The sequence below is a fragment of the Lepidochelys olivacea genome, assembly GCF_965140295.1.
Source record: "Lepidochelys olivacea isolate rLepOli2 genome assembly, chromosome: 11".
Taxonomy (NCBI): domain Eukaryota; kingdom Metazoa; phylum Chordata; order Testudines; family Cheloniidae; genus Lepidochelys; species Lepidochelys olivacea.
Window position 1 is genome coordinate 65,619,883 of NC_140421.1, and position 27,994 is coordinate 65,647,876.

The 27,994-nt window shown below is 46.2% G+C and overlaps 1 protein-coding gene across 1 annotated transcript; it reads right to left on the reverse strand.

Annotated features, from left to right (window-relative positions):
- Positions 1-1,114: 1,114 nt before the first annotated feature.
- On the reverse strand, positions 1,115-27,985 carry LANCL1 (LanC like glutathione S-transferase 1). Its single transcript, XM_084643682.1, has 10 exons — positions 27,936-27,985; positions 27,584-27,680; positions 23,969-24,086; positions 12,301-12,508; positions 7,853-7,988; positions 7,249-7,395; positions 5,062-5,244; positions 4,404-4,580; positions 3,808-3,880; positions 1,115-2,095 (listed from the first exon to the last, which is right to left on the reverse strand). Exons 1-10 carry the CDS (start codon positions 27,968-27,970, stop codon positions 2,019-2,021), a joined length of 1,251 nt encoding a protein of 416 aa, XP_084499808.1. The 5' UTR covers positions 27,971-27,985; the 3' UTR covers positions 1,115-2,018.
- Positions 27,986-27,994: the final 9 nt, after the last annotated feature.

Sequence of the window (27,994 nt, forward strand, 5' to 3'; positions counted from 1 at the left end):
CCCCTTGTTTGTTTCAGGATTTTATTAAACTGCTTTCAACCTAAGAGTTGTACCCCACGTCCCCAGCTCTTTTCAAGTAGTACACACACAAGAACAGTAGCATACATGCTGCTGGAATACTCTGCAACAGGCTGCATGAACTTTTTAGGAATTATGTTTAACAGAAAGCCAAAAAACCAAGACAGGGGTCTCAAGTCAGTTGTCACTACAGGCAAGATGCAAGTTAACTTACAGTAGGCTTCATCTATAGCACTTCCCCAGAACTATTCAATTAGTCAAACCCTCCTTCCTGGAGGTCACTTTTTTTGGTTATTCACTGCAGTGTTAAACGCTGAGAAACACTGCAGTGAGAGTCTTCGCTAGTCCAAATGAGCTTGATGCTTTTAACTGGGACACCCAGCGAACAGCAAATTAGCTCCACTGTGTTTCCAATTTTTCTAATTAGCTGTCCACACAATCAATGCTGAAACCTTTTGTGAGAAAGTCAATGAAAGCCCTGCCTGCAATGGCAAAGGACTGTGTGCAGAATACAGTTTACGCTGCTTGCTCAGGCAGTTCAGGGAAGAGAGCTGGAGATGATTTTCTAAGAGAAATGCAGTCTTTAGGCTCTATTAGTGTTTCTAGCTACTCACTATCAGCAGCCTTGAAATATCAAAACCATTTCCACCCTTCTTCAGGCCTGGGGCAAGGTGAAGAAGAAGAGGTCACCTCCAGCGGCCAATAGAAGAGCCATGAAACAGGTTCAGGAACTCCAGCAGCTATGGAGAGTGCTCCTTTACCAGAGCACCTTCATTAGCAGGACAAGAGTTTACTAGGACAGGTCCTCAGCAGGTGTAAATGAGTGAAGTTCCATCAATGGATTAATTCCGATTTACAGCCAACGAAGATCTTGCCCATTGACTGGACAAGGTATTCAATCAATACCAATTTGGGGCAGATTTTCCAGCTACTGGTCAGATGGATTCTTGTTCACGTACTAGGCTACAATGAGTAGTAACAAGCGAGCCAAGTTACTAAGGTTCATGGAAGCTGATTAAAGAAGTAGGAGGGATTAAGAAGCCTGTAAAGCTACAAACAGCTCCTACATACATAACACATTAAACACTGACAAAACTTAAAGAAATAGGTTTCTTTTCCCACAACTTCTGTTTCCAGGCCTGGTTCACCAGGCTAACAGCTGCAGTGTTACATATAATTTTAAGTCAAGACCGCAGAAAGCTTTCAAAACTGAACATGAAAGATCACACTTGGCAGTAACTTAACTCTTTTGAACTGACACTTCAGTGACTGAGGGTTTTCTCCTGCAGCATTTAGCAGAATATGGTGAATCTGAACAATAGGTTATGGATTATGTCCTGTATTCTTGTCACTGACAAAATGCACAAAGAGTGAAACACAGTCTGCTTATAAAAGCAGAAAGGTGTGAGGTTTCAGAGAGGACTCTGGCATGTCAGTGATAGCTGTGACAGTTGCAGTCTGTCAAGAGGATGGCATAAGAAATACCTTCTGTCTCCACAGTCCATCACAGTCAACTGCCCAAGGAGGAGCTCAGTTAGAACTGCCTACCTCCATGATTAGGAGAGAGAATACTTAGGTGCCAATAGGAGGTAACAGTCATAAGATTTCATTTCTTGTTTTCTAAAGACAATACTCTAAGCTTCTATCACTGTTACTCATGACAAAGTTAAATGGACAAAGTTACATTCAATAGAAAAAATTTTCTCCCTGGAATTCAGATACATAAAATAAGCAAAGCTCTGAGTTTGCATATCCAACAAAATACTGTACATTTCCCATCTTTAGGAACCAATAACAAAAATCATGTTTTTTTAAAATCTAAACAAAGCAAAAAGAGCACTAGAGAAATTTAAATATGGAAAAGAACTGAAATCATCAACAACAGAACGCCTTTACTTTACAAGAGATGAGTTTGAAAAGAGACTCAAGCAAGCTCTATCTTCTTGTCCAACGGATGTGGAGTGCAGTGGGATTCGTGCAGGGAACAGCTGGGAAGGGTTTTATAGCTCAAATGCTGGGAACTTGGCCTTTTTTGGTACCAGAAGATCAGCAAGAAAATATATTGTCCCAGCCATTCCTGAAGGAAAAAAAGAAAATTGTTATTTCTCAAAGTATATAACAGGGAGATTCTCATTGCACGTCAGTATTATTATAGAATAAATCATAATGAGTGTGAGTGTGCATCATGGAAAACAGGGAGCCAGGGGCCATTTTCAAAAGTACCTATGTGACTCAGGAGTCTAAGCCCATTTTCCCAAAGGGATGTAGCCAGATTTTTAAAGGTATGTAAGTGCCTAAGATGCAAATAAGATGCAAGTAAATCTCCTTAGGCGCCTATTTGCAGTTGTAAACATTGAAATACCTTTAAAGATCTGGCCTTTCAATGCTTTTGAAATTTGTACCCTAGATCCTCAGCTGGTGTAAACCGTCCTAGTAGAGTTGCCATGTGTCTGGTTTTCGATCGGAACGCCTGGCCAAAAAGGGACCCTGGCAGCTCCGGTTAGCGCTGCTGACCTGGCCATTAAAAGTCTGTTTGGCACGGGGCTGACAGGCTCCCTACCTGGCTCCATGAAAGTGGCAACATGTCCCTCGGCTCCTAGGCAGAGGGACGGCCAGGGGGCCTCCGCGCGCTGCCTCCGCCCCGAGCATCAGCTCCACAGCTCCCATTGGCTGGGAACCATGCTGTGGGGGCGGCACCTGTGGGCGCAGGCAGCGCAAAGAGCTGCCTGACCACCCCTGCACCTAGGAGCCAAGGGACATGCCGCCACTTCCGGGGAGCCACCTGAGGTAAGTGCCGCCTAGAGCCCACACCCCGAACTCCCTCCTGTGCCGTGACCCCCAGCCCCAGCCCCGATCCCCCTCCCACACCCAAACTCCCTCCCGGAGTCCTCACCCCAACCCCCTGCCCCAGCATAGAACGCCCTCCTGCACTCCAATCCCCTCGGTCCCAGCCCGGAGCCCCCTCCTGCACTCCAAACCCCTGATCCCTGGCTCCACCCCAGAGCCCGCACCCCCAGACGGAGCTCCCCCACAATCCTTCTGCCTCAGCGCAGTGAAAATGAGTGAGTGAGCGGGGGTGGGGGAGCGCGAGCAAGAGAGGGAGGGTGGAATAGAGTGAGTGGGGGTGGAGCCTTGGAGAAGGGGCAGGGCCTCAGGGCAGGGGTGGGGCAAGGCTGTTTGGTTTTGCGCAGTTAGAAAGTTGGCAACCTTATGTCCTAGTTCCATTGACAGGGAGTGACTCTGTGATTTATGATGGCTGTGGAACTGGCCCAGGGTGCCCCCTGCTGGCAGATTTATGGAGCAGCATAGGTATCAGCATTTGGGAACGCTTTCTGTTGCCCAATCATGGACTAGATCTATGGCTGCTTTTTATGGCTGCTTCATTGTTCTTTGGAGGGAAACGGAAAAGGACCTGCACAAAACAGTAAGCACTCTGAGTGCAGAGGTTGTCTGGGCAGCCAGCCTGCAATTACTGTAGGTTTAAACTGTCCCCAATAAAGAATTACTTCAGTGAGTGTTATGAACCGTACCAGAGCTGAGTGCAGGAGGACTCCGTGCTATGCCAACCTCCAGCCCTCCCAGCTGGGGTTGCAACAGAACAAGGAATTCCAGTTGTAGCCATTATCCACTGCTGTTAAAACCTCATTCAGAGGGGGTCAAAACAGTGGGTGCAATTCTCCTGACACTGATTTTATGGGGTTTTAATGCAATCACTCTCAATTTACACCAGTGTGAGATCAGACTCAGAATTCAGAACATATGACGTAGAAAATGCTGGACAGGGATTACCTTCAAAGAGAGAGAAGGGAGTGTCTGGAGTCCGGCACCCATGCTCCCCATAACTCAAACACCACTCTGCAAACTGAGGAAGGAAGAACAAAGCGTCCAAACCTTGTAGAAGACGTGACATGGACGTTAAAAATACAGACGCCCCCCCACCTCACTGTCCTCCAGATCTCCATCTCCCAACTAGTCGTGACAATGGAACAGAACACAGGCGGTTGCCAGGCACTGCTGTTGACTGGAGCCCAGCACACTGTTGGTCTGACGGACAGTAATGAGAGACTGTTTAAGGACCATCCTGGTCTACGTGAAATGAACTGGTTAGTGCTAGCTGCATCTCTGCCAGGCTAGAAGTTAGATTACAAAGGAAAGAACCATCACGCAGAGTGCAGAATCAAACCATCCTTCAAGGTAACTGGCTCTAGAATGTTAGTTACATGCCACACTAGCCTGACTGGTTCCTCTCCTTCACCAAAGATGGTCCCATGATTTTCTATCAGATAACTTTTTTAAAAGGTGAGCTATCCCAGCCAGCATCCAGTCTTTCCATGACCCGGTGGCAGGAGTCTCTCTCTGTGTCTGTTGCTCATTTGGATGCTCACCTTGCAGGCCCTGTACAAGTATTTCATGTTTTGAGTGAGGTTGTACAGCATTAGGAAGGCATAAGCATTGCCAGCTGTCCCATGGCACAACCCATAACCTTTCTTCAGTAATCCCCACTGCCAGATCACTTCTGCACACTGTAGCGCATCACTCAGATACTGCTGGTCAGCAAACACCTGTGGAGACAAGAGAGAGATTCCACTCACTGCAATTATCCCCTCAGCATCCATGCTGGGGTGGAGCAGGCCCCCACCTACTTGGTTAATTAGCTCCTATCAAGAGTGACCTCTCCTACTTAAGCAATGGCACCGTGACTTTGCCTTCTACTGTCAAAGATTTTTAAAGTGATAAATGAACTCACAACAAGCTGTCACCATTAGTCACCTGCCACAGAAAGAATACAACACATGGCTGACTCCTCAAGCAATGAGAGCATCCTGCACTTGGGACAAGACACTGGGACATGTTCAGAAATCATTCATTAAAAGTCTAATTTGCATTTTGATTGGTGTGTAAGTGTGGGCATGCATGGAGGTGCTGGTGGGTTATTTCATTAGAATATTACATGCCCTGACAGGGACTCCTGGCTAGAGGATGCTCTGGGATCAAGTTCCACATTAAAGCTCTCCTGTCACCGTTTCCCAGGACGTCCTGTACCTTATAGGCCTGTGTGAGCATGTAGATCACGCCAGGTGCCCCGTGACACCAATGGACAAGCAGGTCTCTGGCGTCATCAATACAAGGGGGGTAGTTGCCTGATGGGAACTTCAGCTGGCAGACATAATCCACACTGGGTTTGACTGTGTTATGCAACTTCACTTGGCTCACGCCAAGGCCGGGCTGAAAGAGACAGACAAGAGAGGCTGTTAAACGGGGAAAGAAGTGCTGTACTATTCCCTCCCCCTTCCGGCAGTGCTAGTTTTAGAGGCATAAGCAATTTATGCTTCAAAGATGAGAAGAGAGTTTGGCGTTACAGATTCCTTCCAGCTTCTTCAGCTGTGCTACCTCGGCTCATATCTTTCCTCCTCTACAGATAGGCTAGGAGAACTGTGGGGGCAGGCTGCTCAATGCCTCGGGTGCGGGCGTGCACCTGGTCATCCTTTAATGCCTCTTCGTCGGCAGCAACAGTGACTGGCTCTGGAGGGTGCCCCAGCCAGTCCCCAGCAAGGAGAGTGTGATGGAGTGTTCACCCTATATTAGCCCTGAAGGGGTTAGAGTAGCTCAGAAGGGACAAATTAACCTTTAAGCTGCACCTCAGAGAGAGTCAGATTTGACTGATAAATTACTAATTGCTGAAAAAGCCCAGCTTGGGGAGAAGCTGGGTAAGGTATAAAGCCAGGAAGTTTGCAGCAGAAGGGGGCTGCAGGGAGGGAGTCTGCAGTCGCTCTCTGGGAAACCCGACGGGGGACAAAAGACCTGGGCTCCTGTCCCTGACAGAAGGGTTCACCCTGGGGAGGTGTGGAGAAGAAAGCCTGTAGAAGGCAGAGTAGGAAGAAGCTCCAAGGAAGGAGCAGTGAGGATTCAGACTGTGTAGACCTTGTCTGCTGGGTGGCCCAGGTTTCCCACCAGCCAACGGGAAGTGGTGCAGGACTGGTGAAGTGGCATCTGGACCACTGGTCTGGCGAGACTTCGATACACCAGAAGGGGAAAACTATATCGTCACCTGGCTGGAGGGCTGAGTTACAAAGAGAGAGCACCTCCCAGGCCCGGAGAGGGGCTGCGGGGCAGGCGAGCAACAGAAGGGGGTGCTCGACTCGACAAGGGCTGATCCCCGGACCCAGCCACAAGGGGGCGCCCCAATTGGTGAGTGAACCCCATTACAGGGAGAAAATTAAGGGGATCCCTTTGGATTTTAAGAGGCAAGGAAAAGCCTATCCTACAAATCTGAAGCAGTTAGGAATTGCTTACAGGATATGATCAGGATTAGTGAGGTGAAATGAAGCAAAGAGAAAAACTCAGGATGACTATCAGGAATGATTCCCAGACACGGAGACCTAGCAGATCAGTGTTACCCAGGCAGAGCACCACGGGCCCATAGTGAGCTGCAAGGCCAGCCCAACTTGAAGATCTCAATTCTTAGTTGTACACAGATCATGTAAACAGGTTCAAGGGTAAAAACTAGTTTAAAACTAAGGGAGCAATGTCACCATTGACCTCATTGAAAGCAGGAGTGGATCCTCCATGTCCTCCCCTAATTGCACTGCATTGGCCAAAATCTATATAGACAGAGTTCTCTTTTAACTTGGCAGCTCTGAGCCCCTTGGAATGAGCATTTTGAGCTAAGAATCATCTCATTCCCAAATTGCTAATGTGCAATTTGAAAATCAATACCTGTGCTGTAAAGCCACCAGTGATAAAGACATGCACAGAGTCAAATGTCCTCCAATGTACCTTCCCTGGTACGCTTTCCCTGTAAGTGTATGGTGCATTATGCTTGGCTGCTCTTTTCTATATCCCATGCAGTCCAGATTCAGCTTGTAACGTCACTGTATAGGGAGCCAAGATGTCAAACTCAGGCTCTCTGAATCCCCTTGATTTTCTAGGTACCTAAAAATTAGGCATGATGACACTTAAGTTTCTTTATGAATTTAGCCCTGAGTGACTAACCACCGCAAAGGTGTAGTAGCCCCCTAGAAACACAGAGTCTGGAGCGTTTTGGAGCCGTTTTGAAATAGGATTTAAACCAAACAAAAGAGAGCATCTGATGGACAACTAACCATGACTGACACCACTGTGACATCACTAATAGCCAATCAGAAAGCTCCCCAGGTGTTCCACGTTCTAATTGGAGGACATTAGAAGTGAAACAGCTGGGAAGGCCTTTTCTCTCCAGGTGTCTCTCACCTGCATAAGGTAGTAATAAATTCCTGCCAGGCCATGGGCGGCCCCTATGTAATACTCCTGGTACCACTCATACATCAATGGGCTCTTGGCTGTGAAGTTCCTCCTTTTGGCCAGGCTCTCCCCGGACGCCACGACTGCATCGCAGACCTGCAGGTGGAAAGCAGACGTGAGTGACAACAGCTTTGAGGTGTATAATCTCTCCCCTCCAGCCTGGCTGACAGTAGCCAGTGCAGCAGGTATCAGTGCAAAATACAGTCATGCACCTTTGTTATTCTGCACGTGGAAATCCTAGCTTGTGAATGGGGGAGAGGAACAGGGGCTTCTTCGACTCTAGGCACAGAATCCTAGGATTGGGAAGGACATTTGGCACAATATCCCTTTGGAAGGATGGGGCCTGCAACAACAGCTGGAGGTTCCGTGCTGTGGCCTTCACACGTGTCATGTCATGTTTTCACACATGCCAGAGTTATCTAGACCGGCATCTATTTTAACCCTTCCAAGGATGTGCTGGGTGAGAAGCGACAAAACACAGAGGACAAACGAGTAGGATGCGGGAAGCTAATTCAGCCTACATTGGCGAGCAACTGGAGAGATGACAGAGTACCTGTTGAATATAGTTTTGAGGGATTTTTTCCTCTCCATAATGCTTGTTCACAAACAGCAGTGCGTAGAGGTATCCCATGCGCCCATAAAGCATTTCATCAGGTGCTCGGGGGTCAAGTTTGTGCAGCTGAAGCAAGCTGGAAAGAAAGATTCAGGTGAGGAAGTTGATTGACAGGGATGGAGCTATACAAAAACACCCCCAAACTGTAACTCCAGTTGAAGGCTACTAGACTGGGACTCAGCAGATCTGAGTGCAGATCCCAGGTCCATCACAGGCTCACTCTATGTGACCTTGGGCAAATCACTGAATCTTTCAGTGCCCCAGTTCTCATCTGTAAAATGGACATAATCCTGCCTGTGTCTTGTCTATTTAGACAGTCAGCTCTTCAGGGCAGGGGCTGTCAGTTATTATGTATTTGTACAGCGCCTAGTGCAATGGGTCAATTGGGGACTCTAGGCATTACTGGAATCCAGATAATAACGTTGATAGTCAAACCCAAGTTGATAACTGCGTGGGTAAGGCAGGATGACCCTTTAAAGCAAGGAAAACTTCTCCTCCGTTCCCAGCTCCCCCATCACAGGCCTAGCCTTGCTTTCAGAAATTCAGCTTCTGTGCCAAGAGGCGCTTCCAGAAGTGATCGGCAACAGTTTCACTCTAATTTCGTAGACGTCAAAGGGAGTGTTACCAAAATGGGAGCAGACCTAAGCCATGGCTGACCATTTTTGAAGGTCCTCCATCCCTTATGTTTAGAAGTCTTGACTGTGAAAACCCAACAGCTCTCTTGTGCTGTTCCAAAACAGCTGGGGTCATCTGAATGAGGAGGGGAGGCGAGGGGGCTGAGGGAAGGAATGTGAATCACTTAGGCAACAGTGCACAGTGGAGTGGGAAAGGGGTGGTTATGAAATAACTAGCCTCTATGGGGTTCAAAAGAAGCAGCCATTCGCTCTTCATCCATCTAGGCTGGGTTAACCACTGGCTTCTTTCAGTGCAGTCACCTACCATAGGAGTGAGCGTATGGATTGCCTGACTGCACCAGAAGTTGGTGACGTTCCCGCCAGCGCTAAGAACGACTGACAACTCTTCACTCGGGTGCTTTGCAACCCAGTCGCTCCAGATGCAAATTACCCTCCGTTTTTGCCTCTCGCCGCTCTTCCAACAAGGTCAGAAGTTCTTCCCTGTCAGAGCATTGAGTCGTATTTTTTCCCTTCCCCCAGATCAGCAGCCCGGAAAACACGGTCACTTTCAAAATGACAGCATGGGTGCTGCGTTTCCTCGAGGCTGCGCCTTTCAGCGCCTCTTGCTGCCACTCTGAGAGGCACAAGAACAGCAGCCCCGAGGAACCTCTGGGGCAGGGCTCCCCGTCACAGCCGCGTGCGGGAACAGCAAAGGTACAATGTCTGCGCTTGCTCTTGGGCAGCCTGTTCTTTTTTAAAAGGAGGCAACGGCCAGTTGTCCTGAATCCCCTGGGATCAGATGGAAGGCGCTGTGTTCCGGCTCCCCTGCAGCGACAAATCTTTGCTTGGTGTTGGATTCAATGTGACTCGAGATATTTAGAGAGCGAGGGTCTCGAGGCAGATTTGGTCCAGGTTCCTCACAACAGGCGGCAACTGAGTGCTGCACCCCTCCCCACAAGATGTTTCCCACCCGGGAGAGCAAGTCGCGGACGTCTCACCCTGCCTCCCAAGCATGTGCGGGCAAATGTGGATGGGAGTAGGGGGCAGGAGCCGGTCTCCTACACACTCCCCCCAATCAGGCAGCAGGAGGAGATCTCCCTGCCTCATGCCGCTGCCCACAATCCCCTGGTGACCCTATTTCCAGGGAGGATTGGGGAGAAGCAGCTGGAGTGTGGTCTCCTGGGTGCTGTGTGGGAGGAAAGGGGTGCCTGGAAGAGCTGGGCTGGGAGGCTGTAGTAGGGGGTGGGATACCTATGGCAGGTGGAGTGGGAATGCCTGGGGTTTGATGCAGTGCTGGGGGAGATGCCAGAGCCTGCGGGACTGTAACTGGGTGGAGGTGCTTGGGGAAACCGGATGGGTGAGGGGGTGGGTAGATGGTATGCCACGGCAGGGGTCTTTGGGGAGCGTGTGACGAGCTCCCTGGGGCAGTTTGGTGGGTGAGGGATGGTCTGGAGCACCTACGGCCGGTGTTTGTACTGCTGCTGCAAGCTGCTCCCCCCAGCTGGAGAAGGGAGGGGAGGAGGAGAGGAAGCCCACAGAGCAGTTCCGGTCAGCATTTGGGGGACCAGACCGCAGAGTAAACAGGGGAATCAAAGGTAATATGGTCAAGAGTGGCAGGGCTGCCAATCCTGGGTGTGTCACACAAGGTGCCAGACTCCTGGCAGCTCTGACAGTACCCAGAATGCCATTTTCCAGCACGGGGACAGCAGTAAAGGTTCCTGACAGTTAGACACCACAGATACTAAACCAATCTATTAACGGCTGAAAAGTAACAGTTTCTGGAAGAAGGGAAAATGCAGCAGTGGGACAGGATTCTGTGCGCCAATTACTCTAGAAGCAACCACCTGATCTTCTGATGGCAGGAAAACCGTGGAACGCAGTCTGTAAGAATGTAGTCCAGGTTTTTACTGGCAGTTGGAAAATTGGCCACCTTGAAGTGCTGGAGCCTCTCGGGGGGATAAAGCACATTTTGGGGTCATGAACTCATTTAGGCAAGTACTAGCCGCCCAGAAAAAAAGAAGTTTGTGTGTCTTCCGCTGCAGAGAAAGCTCTGCTGAGAGGCCCTCTTCAGCTCTTGTACAGATCGAATGCACTCTCTAAAGCACAGGGAACCAAAGAGAAACAGGCACAGCGATTGCTATCCTTCTCCACAGGAGAAGCTAAGAGCTTTCCACTCCAGAACTCAGCAAACTCTTCGGGAGCTCAGTAATAAACTGAAAACCCATTCCGCATTTTGATTAATGGAAATATTTCTTGTAGAAAGCAGCTTTTCCTGTTTAAAGGATACTATGGCCTGCTCTGAACAATCAGGGGGCAGGCAGTAGGAGAGTTTGACCTAACCATTGCTTCTTGAATACCCCATTTTCTTTTCTCTGCTTGCCTTTCAGAAGTGACCCATTTCCAGTGCTTTGTCCTCCAGATGCCATTAGATGGCAGTGCAGAATTAATCTGAATTTCTGCTCTGCCACAAAACTGATGCAGCAAGGGACACTTACAATAAAGGGACATGGTTTGTGATCTGTTACAATTTGGGGTTTAATTCCCCCTACAATTGTACATCACAGTTTGAAAGAATGGTTTCCAGATGTCCCTTTTGTAGGCAAATATATCTACATCACATTAGCAAGCTTCACCAATATGATGCAATGTTGTTGACCAATGCAGTATTGTTAAGATCACATGTACATATTTCCAGAATAAAAAAAGGGACTTTTGTCTCTAGACTGGTCCAAGCTGCATATTTCATGAGCACTAAATTCACACCAAAAAGAAGAACATCTCAATCTCAATTAAAATTAATGGAAACTGGGTTTCCAAATCCTTTAGGCAATTGAACCTCACCCCCCCCCCCACTTCATTTTTAAACAATTGTGCTGTATGACCCTCATAGCCAGATAATTCAGCATATGTTTCTGCAGTTGATAGGATCGGGTAGATTTGTTTACTGGTCAACTTTAAATGGAAAGTTTGCCCCAAGGTATTTTTCATCATTTTAAGACTCCTTCCATCATATACCCTTGAAAGCTTACAATTGAAATCTGCTCCTCTGCTAAGTGTTTTTTCTCTATCACATGCTAGCACTATTCAGGTAGCGTACAGCGGCTTGTGTTTAAAAAATAACAACAAAAATACAGATGAAAAAAGACATAAGATAAAATGGAAAAGATAAGCCTCACCTTGACAAAATGTCTCTTTGACTGTAAGGGTGGAACTGGTAAAAAATTTCCAAATCTCCCCCTTCTCTCTACCCCCCACCCCAAGAAAAAGATAATGGGGAAAAGTCCAGACTAAATATTTCCAAGATTTTCCCCACTTTCAACCAACTATAGAACTGGTGTAAAGTTTTCAAAAAAATCTAATTTTGTTGAAGACTCTGAAAAATGGAAACATTAATAACAAAACCAACCAACCACATGCAGTTCCCCCAGCCTGTCTGGCCAGCTCTAGTGCTGTGGCAATCCCTGCTGAATGACAGTACAGCCACTCTACCCTCCCATCCAGAAAAGAAGGCTGTAACAAAGGGCCAGTTAGTCACCCGAACTTGGTTTACGTCCTTAATGACAACCATTTCTCTAGGATGTGAAGATTCTCTTGCATGCTTCTTGTCCAGCTAGTGAACGCTCTCCTTCAAACAGAGCACCACAGCACACCCTAACAAGGTTGAGAGGGATGTTCAACATGGGGAAAAGCCCAGTAGTTTTGGACACCAGCTCGTGTGTCCCAAAAGCAACAACTTTAGAAACAGGTGGGCAAAAACAAACCCTGAAATGTTACCGAGTGATGCAGGCTTCCGACTGCGTCTCATCCTGCAGTCTGTGGTACACTACGGCAGCCACTGCTAAAGGTCCAGCATCCCCGCACAAGAAGGTGATGGAGCGCTTTGTCAGACAATTCAAGCTCTTCTTCGCGTACGCCTCTGCTACCTGGAGGTAGGAAGGGTCTCCATACACATCATAGAGGTGCAAGTAAAGGACAGCAATGCCTGCAAAGAAATAAATGGGTTAAGCGCGGGGCATGGATCAGCTGTTTTATTGCTCTCCCCTGGCACTATATACTTTTGTTGCTCTAACTTTAAAACATAAAATCCCAGCTGCTTATGGTGGAGACAAAAAATATGAAACAGATTTATTGATCAGCTTATCTGTACTGGGACATTAGTATCTCCCTGCTTGGCCACTAGGTGACTTTGGATGTGTCACTGCACCTCTCCGCCTCAGTCTCCCCATCTGTAAAATAGTAATAATTGTGAAGTGTACAAAGTGTAACTTTGTAAAGTTCTTTTAGCTCTATTGCTGAAAAGCATCTTATAAGGTGGTATCATTATAATTTATTTTATTAAACAGGCCACCTGCCGAAACGCAATGACAAATATATAAGCATTAGTGATAGACAAGAAAATATTTGCATTATAGCAGCTGTTCTCAACTGCAACCATCCTGGGACCCCCTTTTCCATAGCAGGACACCCCCACCAGCCTGTCATCTGTCTGGGACATCCCTCCCATCGAGCAATATGGTAATGGCAGGGTGCTTGCAATCCCCTGACACCTGTTGGTGACTCCTAAATTAGAGCAGCGGTAGACTAAACTGGACCTTCATAGAAAAGGGGAGAGACTGAGAATGGCCTTTATTTCTCTCTGCACAGAGAATCAGCTGCTTTCAAGAAAAGTATTGTAAACAAAGAGAATTCCTGCAAGCACACACCACACACTAATTCTAAGTGCAGCCCTTGTCTGAAACATAAAAAGCTATTCAAGAGTCAGGAAAATGCATTCTTCTGCCTCTGAGTCTTTCATACCAGGCATCCAGCTACATAAACAATGCTTCTGTTAAAAGGCTATGTCGCTGGTTTTGCCCGGAGCCTTGCTCTGTCCCTCTCTCATCCTGCCCGTTATACATAATTGAGGAATCATCAGCATGTCGTTATTCAAAAGGTCTGTCACAGTAGATAGAATCTCCCCTCTAAACATCCGCTAATCAGAAGGCACCCTCAAAACGTTATATGGTCTCGGGGTATCCTCAAAGAATATGTATCAGAGAAGCTAGCGGCCTGCATCACTTCCAGAAAAATCTCATTTTGCCCCTTACAGTATGCTTTCCATCTCATTAACCGTTTCTAAGAAGACACAGGTCCTGTGTTTAAGCCTAAATTAATAGAGCCAGTCTCTGCAGATTTCAATCCAGTAAAAAAAAAAAAGAAAAAAGAAAAAAGGCAGCCTGAAAAATTACTTTCCACTGTACTGGGGACAATTTTAAATTTAGATCATTTTCTCATTTTGCATGGGTAATCTCCAAAGCTTCGTGCTACAGACAATTCAATTTCATATGTATATTAAGGGCAAATTTCCATTTCTTGCCAAAGTTAATAACCTTGTCTGCGCTTTACGCAGTTCAGTGTTAGTATTTCCACAGAGAGAAGCTCAGATGTACAGTACCATCATTCATGTTTGTAAGGATGTGGGCATGAAGCTCTTTTTAAAGGGAAATACTCACCTACTAGGTCTTTCTATGACCTATCACCATCTTTAGGTTCTCAATAGGCCTGATATCCATTTAAACAGCTCAGACTATGGAGTTACCTGTTTTAATGTTTAGCTTTTCACTTCATAAGCAGCTGCCACTGGAACAAGCTTAATTGTTTATGTACCTACCATGATAAGAATAATGCCAGGATTGAAGTCTGGAAAAATAAAATTACCTGGTGAGTTTTTCTTCCAATCCCATCTTCCCCTTTTCCCATAAAAATCTCTTTTAGCAACTCCCTCCCTCCCCATCCTGAACAATGAACAATTATTTGCCAAAAGCTGGGAATGAGGGAGAGGGGATGGATCACTTGATGATGACCTGTTCTATTCAATCCCTCTGGGGCACCTGGCATTGGCCACTGTTGGAAGACAGGATACTGGGCTAGATGGACCTTTGGTCTGACCCAGTATGACTGCTCTTAAAAGCTCCAAAAGCATCAAAACACAGTTAGGTTTGAGAGGGTTTGTAGAACTGGAATGTTGGCATCACTTCCCAAATGGGGCAAGATTTTCTCTACACCAAAAAGTTTTTATAATCTGGTATACAAACCATTCCCTAGAACTGTGAAGAGCAACATCCAACATGGAAAGCAAGCATGTTTAAGTAGATAGACTAAAAAAATAAGAGCATCAAATGTAGGCTGACCCATGATTAATATCTAGTCAATGTATATTAGAGGCAGCATGGTTGGAGGACAGAGTATGGGGCTGGGAATCAGGAGGTCCTAAATGATAATCCCAGCACTGCCACACACTCAGTCTGGCTTTGGGCAAGTCACTGCGCCTCCCTGCCTCAGTTTCCCCATCTGTAAAATAAGGGTAAATACCTAACCTCCCACATGTGCATGGTGGGTTGAAGATGAGCTAGATAATATTTGAAATATGCTTCTAATGCGTAAAGTACCATATCAAATAATTACTACATAATGAGGTGCGGGGGGCTAGATAGCAGAGGTCAGTTCCCCTAGCTTTGCATCTCTGGAAACCTGGATCCAGTTGAATTGCTTCAAACATATGTGGCTGTCTCACTCCGATTCCCATTTGTGCCCCTCAGAACTACCACACAGCCGGCAGTCGATGGCCTGCCGTAGCAGGGGATCTGCAGGGTCTGTTCTAGATAGACACTATGGCGATAACGGTGGTGTCCAAATCTGAGCATCTTCCTGTTGTGCATTCAGCAACCTGGCTAACATCTGTCACGTGTCGTTGGTTCTTGCTCTCATCCTTTCCGCAGGGGACGAACTGTGTGTCCAGTGGAGTGCGCAGGTTTTGTGCTGGGGGGTTGTGTTGGCACAGTGGTGCATTTGTACAGCGACACGGGAGATCTAGTGCTTATGACCTTTACTTTAGCACCTGCTAAATCCATTAATTGCAGCAGCACCAGAGTTGTAAGATGTTTTAGTTTGTTTAAAATCTTGTCACAGTATAGGGCGCGTATAGTTCAATCTTCCCATCCAGCTAAAAGACTATTTCATCCACACACACACACACTAGTTAATGGAGAGGCTGAGATGTTGCTTTAGGTATATACTGAGTTCAGGGCTTGTGACTGATGCTGGACTGTCAGCAACCTGCAAACTGCAGGCCATTGTGATACACTGCTAAGGGACAGCATAAGCAGTAGCAATGCAAACTTCGCTGACTTGAACCACGCCAACCCTGAACAGAAGGGATTGAAGGCAAGGGGATAGCATACTTTCAATATCAATTCAATCTTAGTCTCTTTATCCAGACTGCTGCTAAGGACACCAATTAGATGGTGGTTTTCAGCGTGCAGTCCACTAGGAACTGAACTGCAGTGAACTCGTGTAACAAAGGACATGCAACTGCCATGAGATAGGAGATTTTTGGTTATTGCCAACTTGGGCCAGATTCAGACCTGCGAACTGGAGGGAGAAAAGGCTTCACACTCCCTCCATCAACCCTGAAAAGCAAACCATCCTGTGGCCTCAAAGCAGGAAGCTACAAATGGGGTAAAACCCACCTATATTGCCATCTAATGGAAAATATTAAGTTGTTTTAATTAAACTGAGGATGGGGGATCATGCACTGGGCATACAGAGCATGCTGCTGAGCTCACAAGATCATGTGCATTTGTAATGTTCTGTAACACCTCTCAGCACCAGAATCCACAGGCACCAAATGCGAGTGAAGTTGGGGGGGAAAGAGGAGAACTAGCTGACTTCTCCTAAAGGGACACTAGCAACTTGAATTTTAAATAGTGTGGTCCAGAGGTTAGGGACCTGGCTTCTATTCCTGGCTCTGCCACTGGTTTTCTGGGTGACCTTTGGCAAGTCACTTCATTTCTCTGTGTCTCAGTTTCCCCATCTGTAAACTGGGAATAGATGATGATACCTCCTCTGTAGAGCAACTTGAGATCTATGGAAGAAGAGTGTTAGCACTTAGGTAAGTATTATTATTAAAGTAACTGAGTTTTTCAAAGAGCATTTCTCAAGGTGCACACCTTCACTGGTATGTACAGAATTTTAAAAAAATCTTTAACTTTTTAACTAGAGGTTTTCAGCTCTGTTCTTATAAGTCTTTCAAAAGTAACACCTTCAAAGATTATTGGACGCATCCCTCTTCCCATTCTTTTTGATGCACATGCCTGCCTGCTACCTCTTCTGTCTCAGCTTTGCTGCAGCTCATACAGGCAGGTGCCCTGCTGCATCTCAGGGGTGAAAAAATTCACAAAAATTCTCTCCTTTTGCTTGTCTCTGATACACAGGTATCTTGGAGGGGCTGGGGCCTTGGAGAGGGGCCGACTGAGGGCTAGTTAATATTTGATGCTTGGAGCACGTCAAGTAGAAATGCCATTTAATTTCACCATGAAGACAGAAGAAAGCTAAACACCCTTTGACCAGTCTATCTCCAAGATACAGTTAGTAAAGGCAAAATTGCAGTTGACTACCCTCAGGCAGAATATTTTCTGTATTTAGTATTTTCAGTATTACTTATTTATGGTGTGATCCAAAGCCCATGGGAGGCAATGGAAAAACTTCTGCTGACTACAGTGGGCTTTGAATCATGCCCTGCAAGCATAGACCTTTATTGAAAAGTGACTCTGTAAAACGACAGGGGGGAAAATCCATATTTTTTGCTTCTTACGGGTCTCCCTATGTGCTCAGTTTTCAAAAAGATTTTTGATCACACATTATAATGAGGTCCTATTTATAAATAGTATATACAAGTGTTAAGAAATGATTAGATGTTTTCTAAGTATTCCTCAATTGTCATAGATTGACAAAGAGTCCAACAGCTCACTTGGTTGCTTATACAAAAATGCATAATCATCTGTAACCAGTGATGTGTTTACAGCCATCTATAATGTATTACTCATGTCTAATGTGCTTATAACATCTATTAATCATTTATTAACCCTTTTCAAAAACCATTTATAAATGGAACTTTATATTAAAGTGTGACAGTTAATTTCTTATGGTTGGCCCTGCAACGCAACGTGTATTCCGAAAGTCAAACTGTATTCTTTCCATCTCACACAAAGTCACCACTCAGAAGAGTTCTGTAGGCCAAACCAGGGGCTCACTAACAGCTGTGCAATCTGTTTGCTGTCAATGGGATTATAAGGATGTAAATGACTGGAATTTACTACAAATTTGTTGCCACATCAGAAGGAATAGAACCAAGCTTGCGTTCTTGGCTGGGTTTACTCATCCAAGAGAATAGGAACAGAAATTAAAAAATATCATGGCTGATATAGGTTGCTAAAGACAGTGATAAGAATGAAAACAAAGGATATAATCTGTGGTGTACAAAGGTGCCATTTTCACATCATTACTCTTCAGAGCAGAAATGCACCATAAGACACCCCCCCCTTTGTACCATTTGCAACTCAAACGCTAACGCATCATCCTCCCTTTCCACCAGCCCATTAAATCCACAAACCCAATGGATTTGGAGAAGTGATCAATATGTGACAAACCTATGCTCATACAAATAGATGTACCTGCATCTCTCCTCTATAGCTTCACTCTACAGATAAAATGACAAATGTGGTAATTCAGCCATAGGAAAGACACTCTCCCAGAGGCGAAAGTGGTTAGGGATTTGGAAGACCCAGGACACCTTCTTGTGTGATCTTGGGCAAGTCACTTAGCCTAAATATCTTTGTGGATCTGGGGCTAACTCCCAGCAAAATCAATAGAAGTTAGGAGCCAAAATACCTTTGCAGATCTGGGTCTTAGTCTGTCTGCGGCCTCTGGTCCCCATGTGCAAGTGAAGACAGCAGCACTATCATATCTCACAGGGATGGTGCAAGGGATTCAGATACTACACGACAGGGGCAATGGACGGCTAGAGAGAGATCTGACTGTGCCATTTCTACAGTCCTCGCTGCTACCAGCCCTTGCCTCAAAACCAACAGGGTGGGATTCCCAAAAGTGATAAGTGTTGGCCTAGCTCTGCTCCCCCACCCCCGCTCCGAAGTCAGTTCAATGGAAGCAGAGTGATGGCAATGCTGAGCACCTTTGAAACCCCCCCTTGTAATGTTAGGGTAATAGGTGTGACTGGAGCAGAGACCAGCTATAACTGACCCGGTGGGCTCACCTGACATGTGAATTGTATAGGGGTGACGGAACAGTTCAGTCATATATTTATTCATTGTGGGACAGTCTGCGGTGGTTGTTTTAAATATGTACTTTAACTTTTAAACACTCAGTCTAAAGAGCCAATGTTTTTCTCCCCCTTAAGACTTCTGAGTTTTAAATTTTTCTTAACAAGTAGCAGTTTTCCTTTCAAGTGATGTGACTAAAGGACGGTAGAACTCATCCTGACCTCCACAAAATGGCGTTAGTCATTTAGATTCTGCCTCCGCTTTCAGACTAACAAGCTAGTAAATACGTTGGGGACCATTTTAAATAGGGCTCCTTATATTGACTTTACTGCCTCCCAAACCACGAAGAGCCTGAGATCCTAAATTAAAAACAAAGGATAGCTTCAGAATCATTGCAGCTCATGCGCTCCTAGACCTTTAGTGGCCATGGCACAGTGCTGTCTGAGTATACCCTGGTGATGGGAAACCCGCAGAGATACCATGTCAGTAGTTATCAGAACCCAGACTCCCTCCATATACCCCAGCTTACCCTTCCTTCCAACCCCTGCACTCTACTTGTGACAGGGTGTAGAAACCCTATCCTGCTACTAGCAAACAAGGACTTGCAAGCCTAGCTAGGTGAGCAGAAGGAGGGCTATGAAAGCAGCTGCTCCAGAAACAGGAAGGAGAGCGGTTGTGGGGAAGGAGGCTCTTTGCTGACACTTGGAGCAGTGGGTCTGGGGAACAACCCCTGACCTGGGGAATACTTGTGCATTTTATGTTGGCATCTTATCTGCTTTTCTGGGATCAAGAGATACAATGGAAAAAGGGATCTTACGCATTGAGTTGTTATACTGCCCCTCAAAACACTCCCCTCGTAACTCGCCTTCAAGCCTCCCCACGCAGTTGCCCATTGTTGCTCCTCAACCTGCCCCACATAGCTCTGGTAGCCTCTCTTTTGGGTCCAGATGTAGCCCACCAGTCAGCTCGTGTCCCCATTGTGCCCCACTCGCAAAGGGTGTGAGTCTGTTACAGCCCCCATCCAGAGAGCTTGGCTTTCTAGATGCTTCTAGCTCTGGAGGTTCCTGGTTCCTCACTCTGGGGAGGGACAGTCATTTCTTGGTGGCACACAATGCACCTTCCTTCCATACTTCCTCCCCACCAGCAAAACATAGGTGAGACACATGGGCTTTGTGGTCTTATTTGTTTCAGAAGATCTCAGGGTCCCAGAGGCAGCTGAGAAGCGTATGATAAACTAGCAGCTCAAACAGTGCATACATTTTCAGAGCAGCAGAGTAAACAACTGCTTGAAACCATAATAATGGCTTGGAAAGATCAACATGTAAATTACTAGCATCCTGGGGCTACAGTTACTTGCCCTCGTTTTTTAACATGTTGCCTAACAATCTTGAAACAGACACACATTTCAGGCACATAAATCTTCGCCCTGTCTCCTTCTAGTTCAGGCAAGTGTAGCACCGTGTGTATAAATAGATGAAATGCCCAAGAACCTGGAGAACAGGTGGCTAGAGGATCTGCAAATGCACTGGAGGGCCAGATTTTCCTTGTTCCATTTCAGCTTATGGATCAGGCTCATAGACTTAGAGATACAGTATGGTCCAGTGGACAGGGGGCAGGATAGGGACTTAGGTGTCCTGGGTTCTAGTCCCAGCTCTACCACTGGCCAGTTGGTGAAGTGACTTGTCTGAGGTCACCCATGTCTTGCCTGTTTCGATTGTACACTCTTCAGAACTGTGTCAATACACAAATTGCAGTGGTTTAAGAACAATTCAGTTAAGGACCAGCGTATCAGTTCAAAAGGGGCTTACCACAGTTTAACTGAGATCAGTAACTTACATGCAGGCTATACAGATATCAGTCAGGTTTTAAATTTAAGTGTCCACACAGAGTTTTGCATCAACTTAGCTAAATTGGTTAAAAACCCCCCAAACCGTGAACTGCTGCAACTTTGGATATAGACCCAGCTCGTGTGTCTGTACAGTGCCCTGATCTCTCTTGGAGACTATAGGTGCTACTGTAATACACATTAAACCTGTGCTCCAAGGGCGTTTGTTCATTACTTTGGATTAGCTCAGTACAGCAGCTTAAGTGAGTTGTAAGTTTCTGTTATTTAGAGGCAGTGAAGTTCCTCCCCATTACACTAGTGCTTCTTCGCACTAGAAATAGGGATCCCCTGACACTAATGCAGGCCAGTAGGATGGGGGTTCTTGCACATGTACAGTGGAAGGAACACACCGAACACATCTGAAGTTCCATTCCAGCATGTGCCATGTATGCCTAGGCATAATGGAGTACACTCAGGTGTGCTACATCATACAGAGGAAGAATGCTCACTGAAAGCCACAGCTATTCATTTCAAATATCTCTTATTAGCAGCCACAGAGTGCCGACTGATTTCAGATGCCTGATTTACATGAGAAGATACTCAACAAGCCTTTTCTACATAAGCAATTAAGAGGAAAAGCTGCTGTCATGGCCCAATTAATTTTCTATCCAGAAACAACTTTGAATAAATTAATCTAGCGACGATTAGCGGGGGAAAACGGATACAAAATAATATCAGCGTGTTCCATTTCTCTGGCTGCGACTCACAGGAAATCTTCATAGTCTTCTAAATGACAAGCCCGGAAGGAATGGAAAGGGGAGAAGGAAGAATCCCTTTTGTGTAACTCCCTTCCAAATAAAAATGGGTGGAAGTCCTAGCCATAGCATTGCTCATTACTTCATCCCTCAAGTCATTTTCCTTCCTAATCAAGGTGTGCAGGATGCTCCTTAAGGCTACCCTATGGAGGTAGAAGCCTTCCCCGCAGTGGGAGTTGAGCTCTTCCTCCCAATAAACTATAGGAGTCTTGCCCATGTGAGCTATTTATCCTCCAACCTTCCATACTGAATTGTACCGGAAATAGGCAGAATCCAATAGAACTTCAAATAACATGCCTATGCCCCACTCCATAGGCCACCATTCACTTATGAGACTGGCACATTAAGAGTAGATTTCTTGCACACAGTGCCTTTCATCCCAAGGGATCTGCAAGCAGATGGAAATACAGGCTGTCCATGGGGATCAGATCAGTCACCACCAGGAAGAAATACAGAAGGTGTTGAACAGCGACATCACAGATCAGTGCTGGACAGGAAGTGAAGGATACAGGTTCCTCCAAAAGGAACCTGGGCAAGGCCTCCTGAGTTGGAATTTGACCAGCAAGCCACAATTCACCGCTTTATAAAGGTGCCTCGGAATCAGTAATAGTCACAAGTTGTCTGGGCCCCAGTTTGCCAACTCATTCAAAAGCTTGGCACCTTCAGCATTACTATGCCTTCTAACACCATGCTTGGGCACTCGACCAGTAGTGATTTAGCAAGAAGTGTTCTCTTTAGTACCACTTTCTGTAGCACCTAGCACAGACCTACCCATACCAAGGCCAGCGTGAAGATCTCAGGATAAGGAAATATGGGTACAAGTATGGGCATTGCAGAGAAATTGGCACCCCCTGAATTGTCACCAAAAACCATGTCACTGCTGTCAGGTGTGTGTGATGTCAGGTTCTCCACCATCGGGGTGCTATGCAGGGCTTCTCTCTGCAGAGGGGCCTGCTACAGGAAGAAGTAAGAGAAAAAGAGTTGGGGAAGGGAGAGCATGTGGTGGCAATGGAGGGCCCAGCTGGCAGGGAACAGAGAGTCTGGGTTAGGTCCAGAGAAGGAGAGTACAGGGAAAGCAAAAACAGTCACACAACAGAGAAAATGGGCAGGGATAGTGGCAGTCTTCTCCCTTGGCTCATTCTCTCTTAATGCTGTCTACGAAGGGAGCAGGCAGGGTTTCGTCCTAAACACTACAGGCTGCTGCAATACCAGGGGGAAATGGTCTTAGGCTGCGACTATACTAAAGCACCATCCAGCCAGCACATTACAAATTGTAGTGTGGCCGCAGAAGCACGGGCAGTGGCGAGCAGCAGAATGGGCTAGCTGCCCTGAATGTGTGCCAAGGGGGTCTGGGCGGGTTTGTCCTTGGGGCAGCTGCTCCTTGCTGCCCATGCTTCTGCGGTCACACCACAGCGTGTAGCGCACTAACTCTACGAGAGTTAGCCCAAGTAGGTCTACCTGAGGTTGGAATCACACCCTCCAAGTGTAGACGTAACCTTAGACTCTGACTTCTTATTGTTAACCCAGACAAGCTTATTGACCAGTGCGATCGAAGACAAAGCCAATCCTGGTCCTCGTGTAGGGAAGCTTGGGATGAACAAGGGACTGAGGACCAGTTACCTGAAGCAGCCCCTGGTGCTTGTCATGGCAAGTCTGGCTACATTCCAGATCTGAGGTAGAGCTATTTTTGGTAGCTTTGAGGAGAAAAATCAGTTCAAGGACAGGGTTTCTCCTGACTTAGATGCTGTCTTGCATTTCTTCTTCCTCCCCCTCTCAAAGACACTGGGCCAGAACCAGTTTTGGAGCAGTCGATTGGCATTAACAGGTAACCCAGAACAAGAGCAAGAACAGCCTGGTGATCATGCTACATCACATAATACTGGTAAAAAATAAACTACCCTGAAATATTTACTAGGAAATAAATATACTCTGATTTCAGTGCTGAGGCATCTTCCGTAACCAAGCCAGTTACCCGTTATCTACAGTAGGCAGAGGTAGCTGTGGACGGTGGCAATGGAAGCTCCCACATGCTGGCCAACCCAGATGGTTCCATCCAAACTGGCAGGGCCACCGTTAAGGCTGAGAGGAATTCGGTCTCCACAGGCATGGAGCCTCTCTGCTGAGCCTGCCTATACAGTGCCGAGTGCAGCTTTTGTCATGGGCATCCATGTCCACCAGGAATTGGACTGACACCCACCTGCTCACTTCATGTTCACCTAACTGTGGGTAGGGAGCCAACAACTCTGTCACAACTGATGGGTTGGATCTGAGCCAGCACCTTAAAAGTAAAAGGCTCTGATGTTTATCAGCCCCACAAGGCATCTAACCCGCCGAGCTTTATTTGTAAGAGCACCTAAGCAGAATGGATCAAGAGCATGCCCTATATTGCAGTGCAATGCCAAGGATACCATGTTCCCACCCTCCGACCACAGCAGCCAGAAATGGGGAGGACAGGTGGACCCCAGCTTCAAATATAGGATGTCTTTTTTATCACAAGAAGTGCCAGGGCTGCTTCATGGCATTAGTCTACACTGATCATTTCTGACTGAGACCATGCATCATAGTCAATAAAGCAGCACTGTTTTTTTCTTTACTAGAGGAGGCAGAGGCTGGATGAGCCTAACCTCAAAGGCAGCTAACAAGCAGACTTGCTCTTCCCCACACAGCCGGCTAGTTCAAATGTCCTTGTCATGTCATTGCCCTACCTGCCCAGCCAGTGTAGCCAGTGCAGTCCCTGGGGTCGGCAGATTTCAAGCCTCTCTCCATCTGCTGAAGCAGCTCCCTGATCTTATTGTTCAGGCGCTGAGTGAACTCGGGAGTCAGCTGTGGATAGAAAAGAAATACCACACATAAGTAAATATCAGCAAACAGATTGGGCGAGGGCTCATCAAATTGCTGCGAGTGTGCATGGCGGAGAGCAGGGATTACACTGGGGAACTGGGATTCTCAGTCAGCGAGTGTAGCCAGAAATGCTCAATTTTGTATTTGGCTGGCAGTAGTAAAATGGACTGGAACCTCGGCCTGTTACCTCAGGGGCAGCCTTTTTCCACAGCTCTAACACGCCACCTGGCCCTGGCCCACAGGTGAGGCTTGAGGAAGTTGAGAGCAGGGTAGCCACTGCTCCAAAAAGAAATCCAACTCAGCTCCAGCCTGCTCCCATCCAGAATGTGGTGCAAGGTGCAGCTCTTTGGGCTGGCTTTTCACTAACTGCCCTTGGTTAGCTACCTAGATTCTCTGTCCTTAAAGCTGTGGTACTGCAGGAGTGACTGGGGTGTTGTGATTTAATCCCTGTATTTGTGAGGTGATAGATTGCCCAGCACTGAGATCTCACTTTAATAATAACAAATTGCATGGGCTTGATTCTCCTCATTCACACCAGCATAAAAATTCCACTGATGTTAAAGGAGTTACTCCTGCTGTCCATCAGGGCAAAATAAGATCTTAAGAATTCAGGCCCTAATTTAAGTAGGCTAGTCCAGGCCAGGCTTGACCTAGCTGTTACTAATAAAATGGGTTGTAGGGAGCAATCCACGAAATGGAAATCCTTCCCTTTTCAACCTTCCACACCCCGTCTCCCATATGGCTAAACATGCTACATGATGACTTTTTTATATTTTAAAAACCTAGCATTCATCAAGGCCTATTTGCTGTGGTTTTCCAAGCTGCTGGATTTTGGTATGTGAACTGCAACATTTTGTTCATTCCCCTACAGGCATATTTTAATTGCTTTGTCCTGAAAAAAAAAAAAAAAGATAATGAAACTAAGCAATTGGCTGGAAAAAATGAAATTAATTTGTAGAGCTTAGTTCCATACTTACTACTATAACTGCAGTCCATTCATAGCACCGTTGGGATCACCACCTCTGGATCACCACAACTGACTGAACAGGTCTCTAGCATAAGACAGTCTAAGGGCTGTGATATGGTACTGTATGTCACAAGATGGCATCACCTTATGATAAAGTATCTACCATACTGTGTGGGTACATGCTTTTGTGATAATTCCAGCAGCACCCACCAATGTAGTAAGAGCCTTAAGCAATAACAAAAGGTTTTGTTTTAACAAGATTGAACAGTAGTTGAGAGCTCAGATGCATCAGAATGTCTCATGCCAAGGCTTGGCTGTGTATGCACACACACACATACAGTCTGCTTCCTACACACCTTTGCAGAGGCCTGGGGGGACCAATGTTTTGAAGGAAAGAGTATTTTTCTGTTTGGACCGTTTGTAGTAAAAGTGATGGTATGATGTGGATGAGTATTATTAAACTGTGTGCCACAAGCATTCACACTGTACTTAGCTGTGTAGGCTAGAAAAGACTGCTGCAGTTTAGGCAGATCCAGCTCATCAGTTTAAAAATCTAACCATGTCACGATCCCTTCATTTCTTTTTGTAGCCTGCCACTTAAGTAACTCAGAGACTGTAATCCATGCCGTGGTCTTTGGGTTAATACATTAAAGAAGGCACATCTCGTGGGTCCAATCCCCTGAGCTTAAAGATTTTGAACTAGTTCTGCTTGTTTGAGTCTGTTTTCCAGAACATGTCACAAAAAGTGCTTTGTGCAATAAATTGTGATTATTGTTTTTAGTCTAGGGAATCTGGGTTAGATACAAAGATCTGCTCTGTTAAATGTGTGACTAAAGACTTTTCATATATATATATGCTTCTAAAATTGCTGAGGGGATAAAAGTGCAGTGGCTCAGAACTGATTTGTTGGAGTCAGACTCTGGAAGCAAATCTCAGTGAAACATTGTGGAATAAAAACTTCAGGTAGCAACACCACCAAATCAAGATAAACACCAGATGCCCAAAGATCTTTAAGAACTTCCAAATCCAGAGATATAAGGTTAAAGCTTTTAAGGTGCTTCCTAGCAGTGATGAGACAGCAGATATGTTGCACCTTCAACTGGGAAGACTTCTGTAGTTGTGCATATGATGCATCCTCAGAAATGGGAGACTGTAAATCTCCTCTGCCAAAGTAAAGCAGAAAGCCTCAAGGCCCCTCTGTAATAACTACATGTCAGGGCATCTCTTCCTGGCTCTGAGATGCGTTGCTCAGAAAATACAGAGCCAGTCTAAACGGGGTGGATGAGAGGCTGCCAAAGCAAACACTCCTGTGGTGTTTGAATGCTTCATCGTCTTCACAATACTTAGCACTTACACAGCACATTTCATCTTCAAAGACATTAATTACTTAAGCTTCACAGCACCTCTGTGCAGGAAATTTTAATTTACTGATTGAGAAACTGAAGCAGAGAGATAAAGTGACTTGCCCAAGGCCACTGAGAGAGTCAGTGACTAGAATGCAGGAGTTTCTGGCTCCCAGACATGTTCTCAGACCACACCTGCGCCCGAATGGCTGCAAGATCCTTTCATCTTACCTTTCCCGCTATTACAATAAAATGCAACACTGCTCCTAACTCAAGATCCATATCAACAGATGTATGGGAATCGACTGGGAGATTTAGACACACAAACTATACAATCTCCCTCTGTTTTTTACTCAGAACTACTGGGGCCTTATAAAGTCCCCAGGGGAAAGGGTCAGTGTTTCTGATTTATGTCCACATGGAGTGGCTTCTTGTCTTGTCAATATCCAATAAACCTACAGCAAGTGGGAAAGCAAAAGCTTTGTTTATTTGCTCATAGTCTCAGGGAGTTTATTACATAAGTGAAGTCAGAATCCTGTTTGCAATGTCACAGATAGCTGCTTCGGAAATTGGTTCTCTCCCCATATACATTCTCTTCTCCAAACTGTTAACACACCCCTTTGAACCCTCTCACAAGAGCCAGTGATTTTGGTCACACAGCACCACTGCCCAGGTGCATAGACTGGCTTTTTTCTCCTGCATCCAAACCTTTAACCTACATTAGGATTTTTCCATTAGCATTTGCCCCCCCACTCCTTACAAAAGTTTAACTTGGCTCATGATTTCATAGGATTAAACTAGATGCTATAGTTGTTTTCAGTAACTGGATGAGGCGGCTATAAATGGGGAAACTGTCCCAGAGGACAATGGCAGATACCTGAATGCTGACCTGGCTTGGGTGCTCAGGTAAGCCTACGAGAAGGCTCAAGGAAGCTCATAAAAACATTTCAAAAAGAAACGTCCGGGACGCTATTAACATCGAACGCGCAAGCCCTGTCTTGAGGCATATTAGGAGTGCAATCCCTGCCTTTCTCCGGATCGACCGGGCACTGCTGCCATGCCACAGAAACAGCGGAAAGAAAAATTAAGCTCACACAAGCCCGTGACACCTGTTAAGAAAGAAACACTCCAGCGCTGTAAAATTAAGTCGCTTTAGAGCCCCAACTCACCCGCCCTGAAGAGTCAAAGTATCCTGTGGCCAGGGATTTGTCATAGTCCGCGTAGGGATTCGGGAAGGCCCTTTGGGCCATAATGGCAACAGCAAACCTGCAAGAGAGTGAAGAGAAAAAGCTGGGATCCAGTTATGTGAGCAGGCTGAGGCTATTGCTTGCTGCTATGACAGCTACCTGCCCCCAGGCCCCAGCTTCCTGGGAGATGCAGAGCAGGCAGGCCAGCCAGCTTCTGCAGCTGCACCAGCGTGCTGCACCCAAATCGAACACACAAGAGAAGATCTCAGGGATCTAAAGAAGCAACACAACAGCTTACTAACATCCTCCCCCCCCACCCCTTCCTGAACCATACAACTCTGCCTGGAAAACAGAAGGAATCCTTGACATGAAACCACGTTTCCCCCCACCTCA

Excerpts from the sequence above, each read along its gene's own strand:
- LANCL1 (XM_084643682.1), bottom strand. The coding sequence starts at position 27,970 with ATGTCAAGGATTCCTTCTGTTTTCCAGGCAGAGTT. Across the intron at positions 7,396-7,852 it reads CTCAAAACTATATTCAACAG|GTCTGCGATGCAGTCGTGGC; the intron begins GTACTCTGTCAT and ends TTCCACCTGCAG. Across the intron at positions 3,881-4,403 it reads ACTTGTACAGGGCCTGCAAG|TTTGCAGAGTGGTGTTTGAG; the intron begins GTGAGCATCCAA and ends TTCCTTCCTCAG.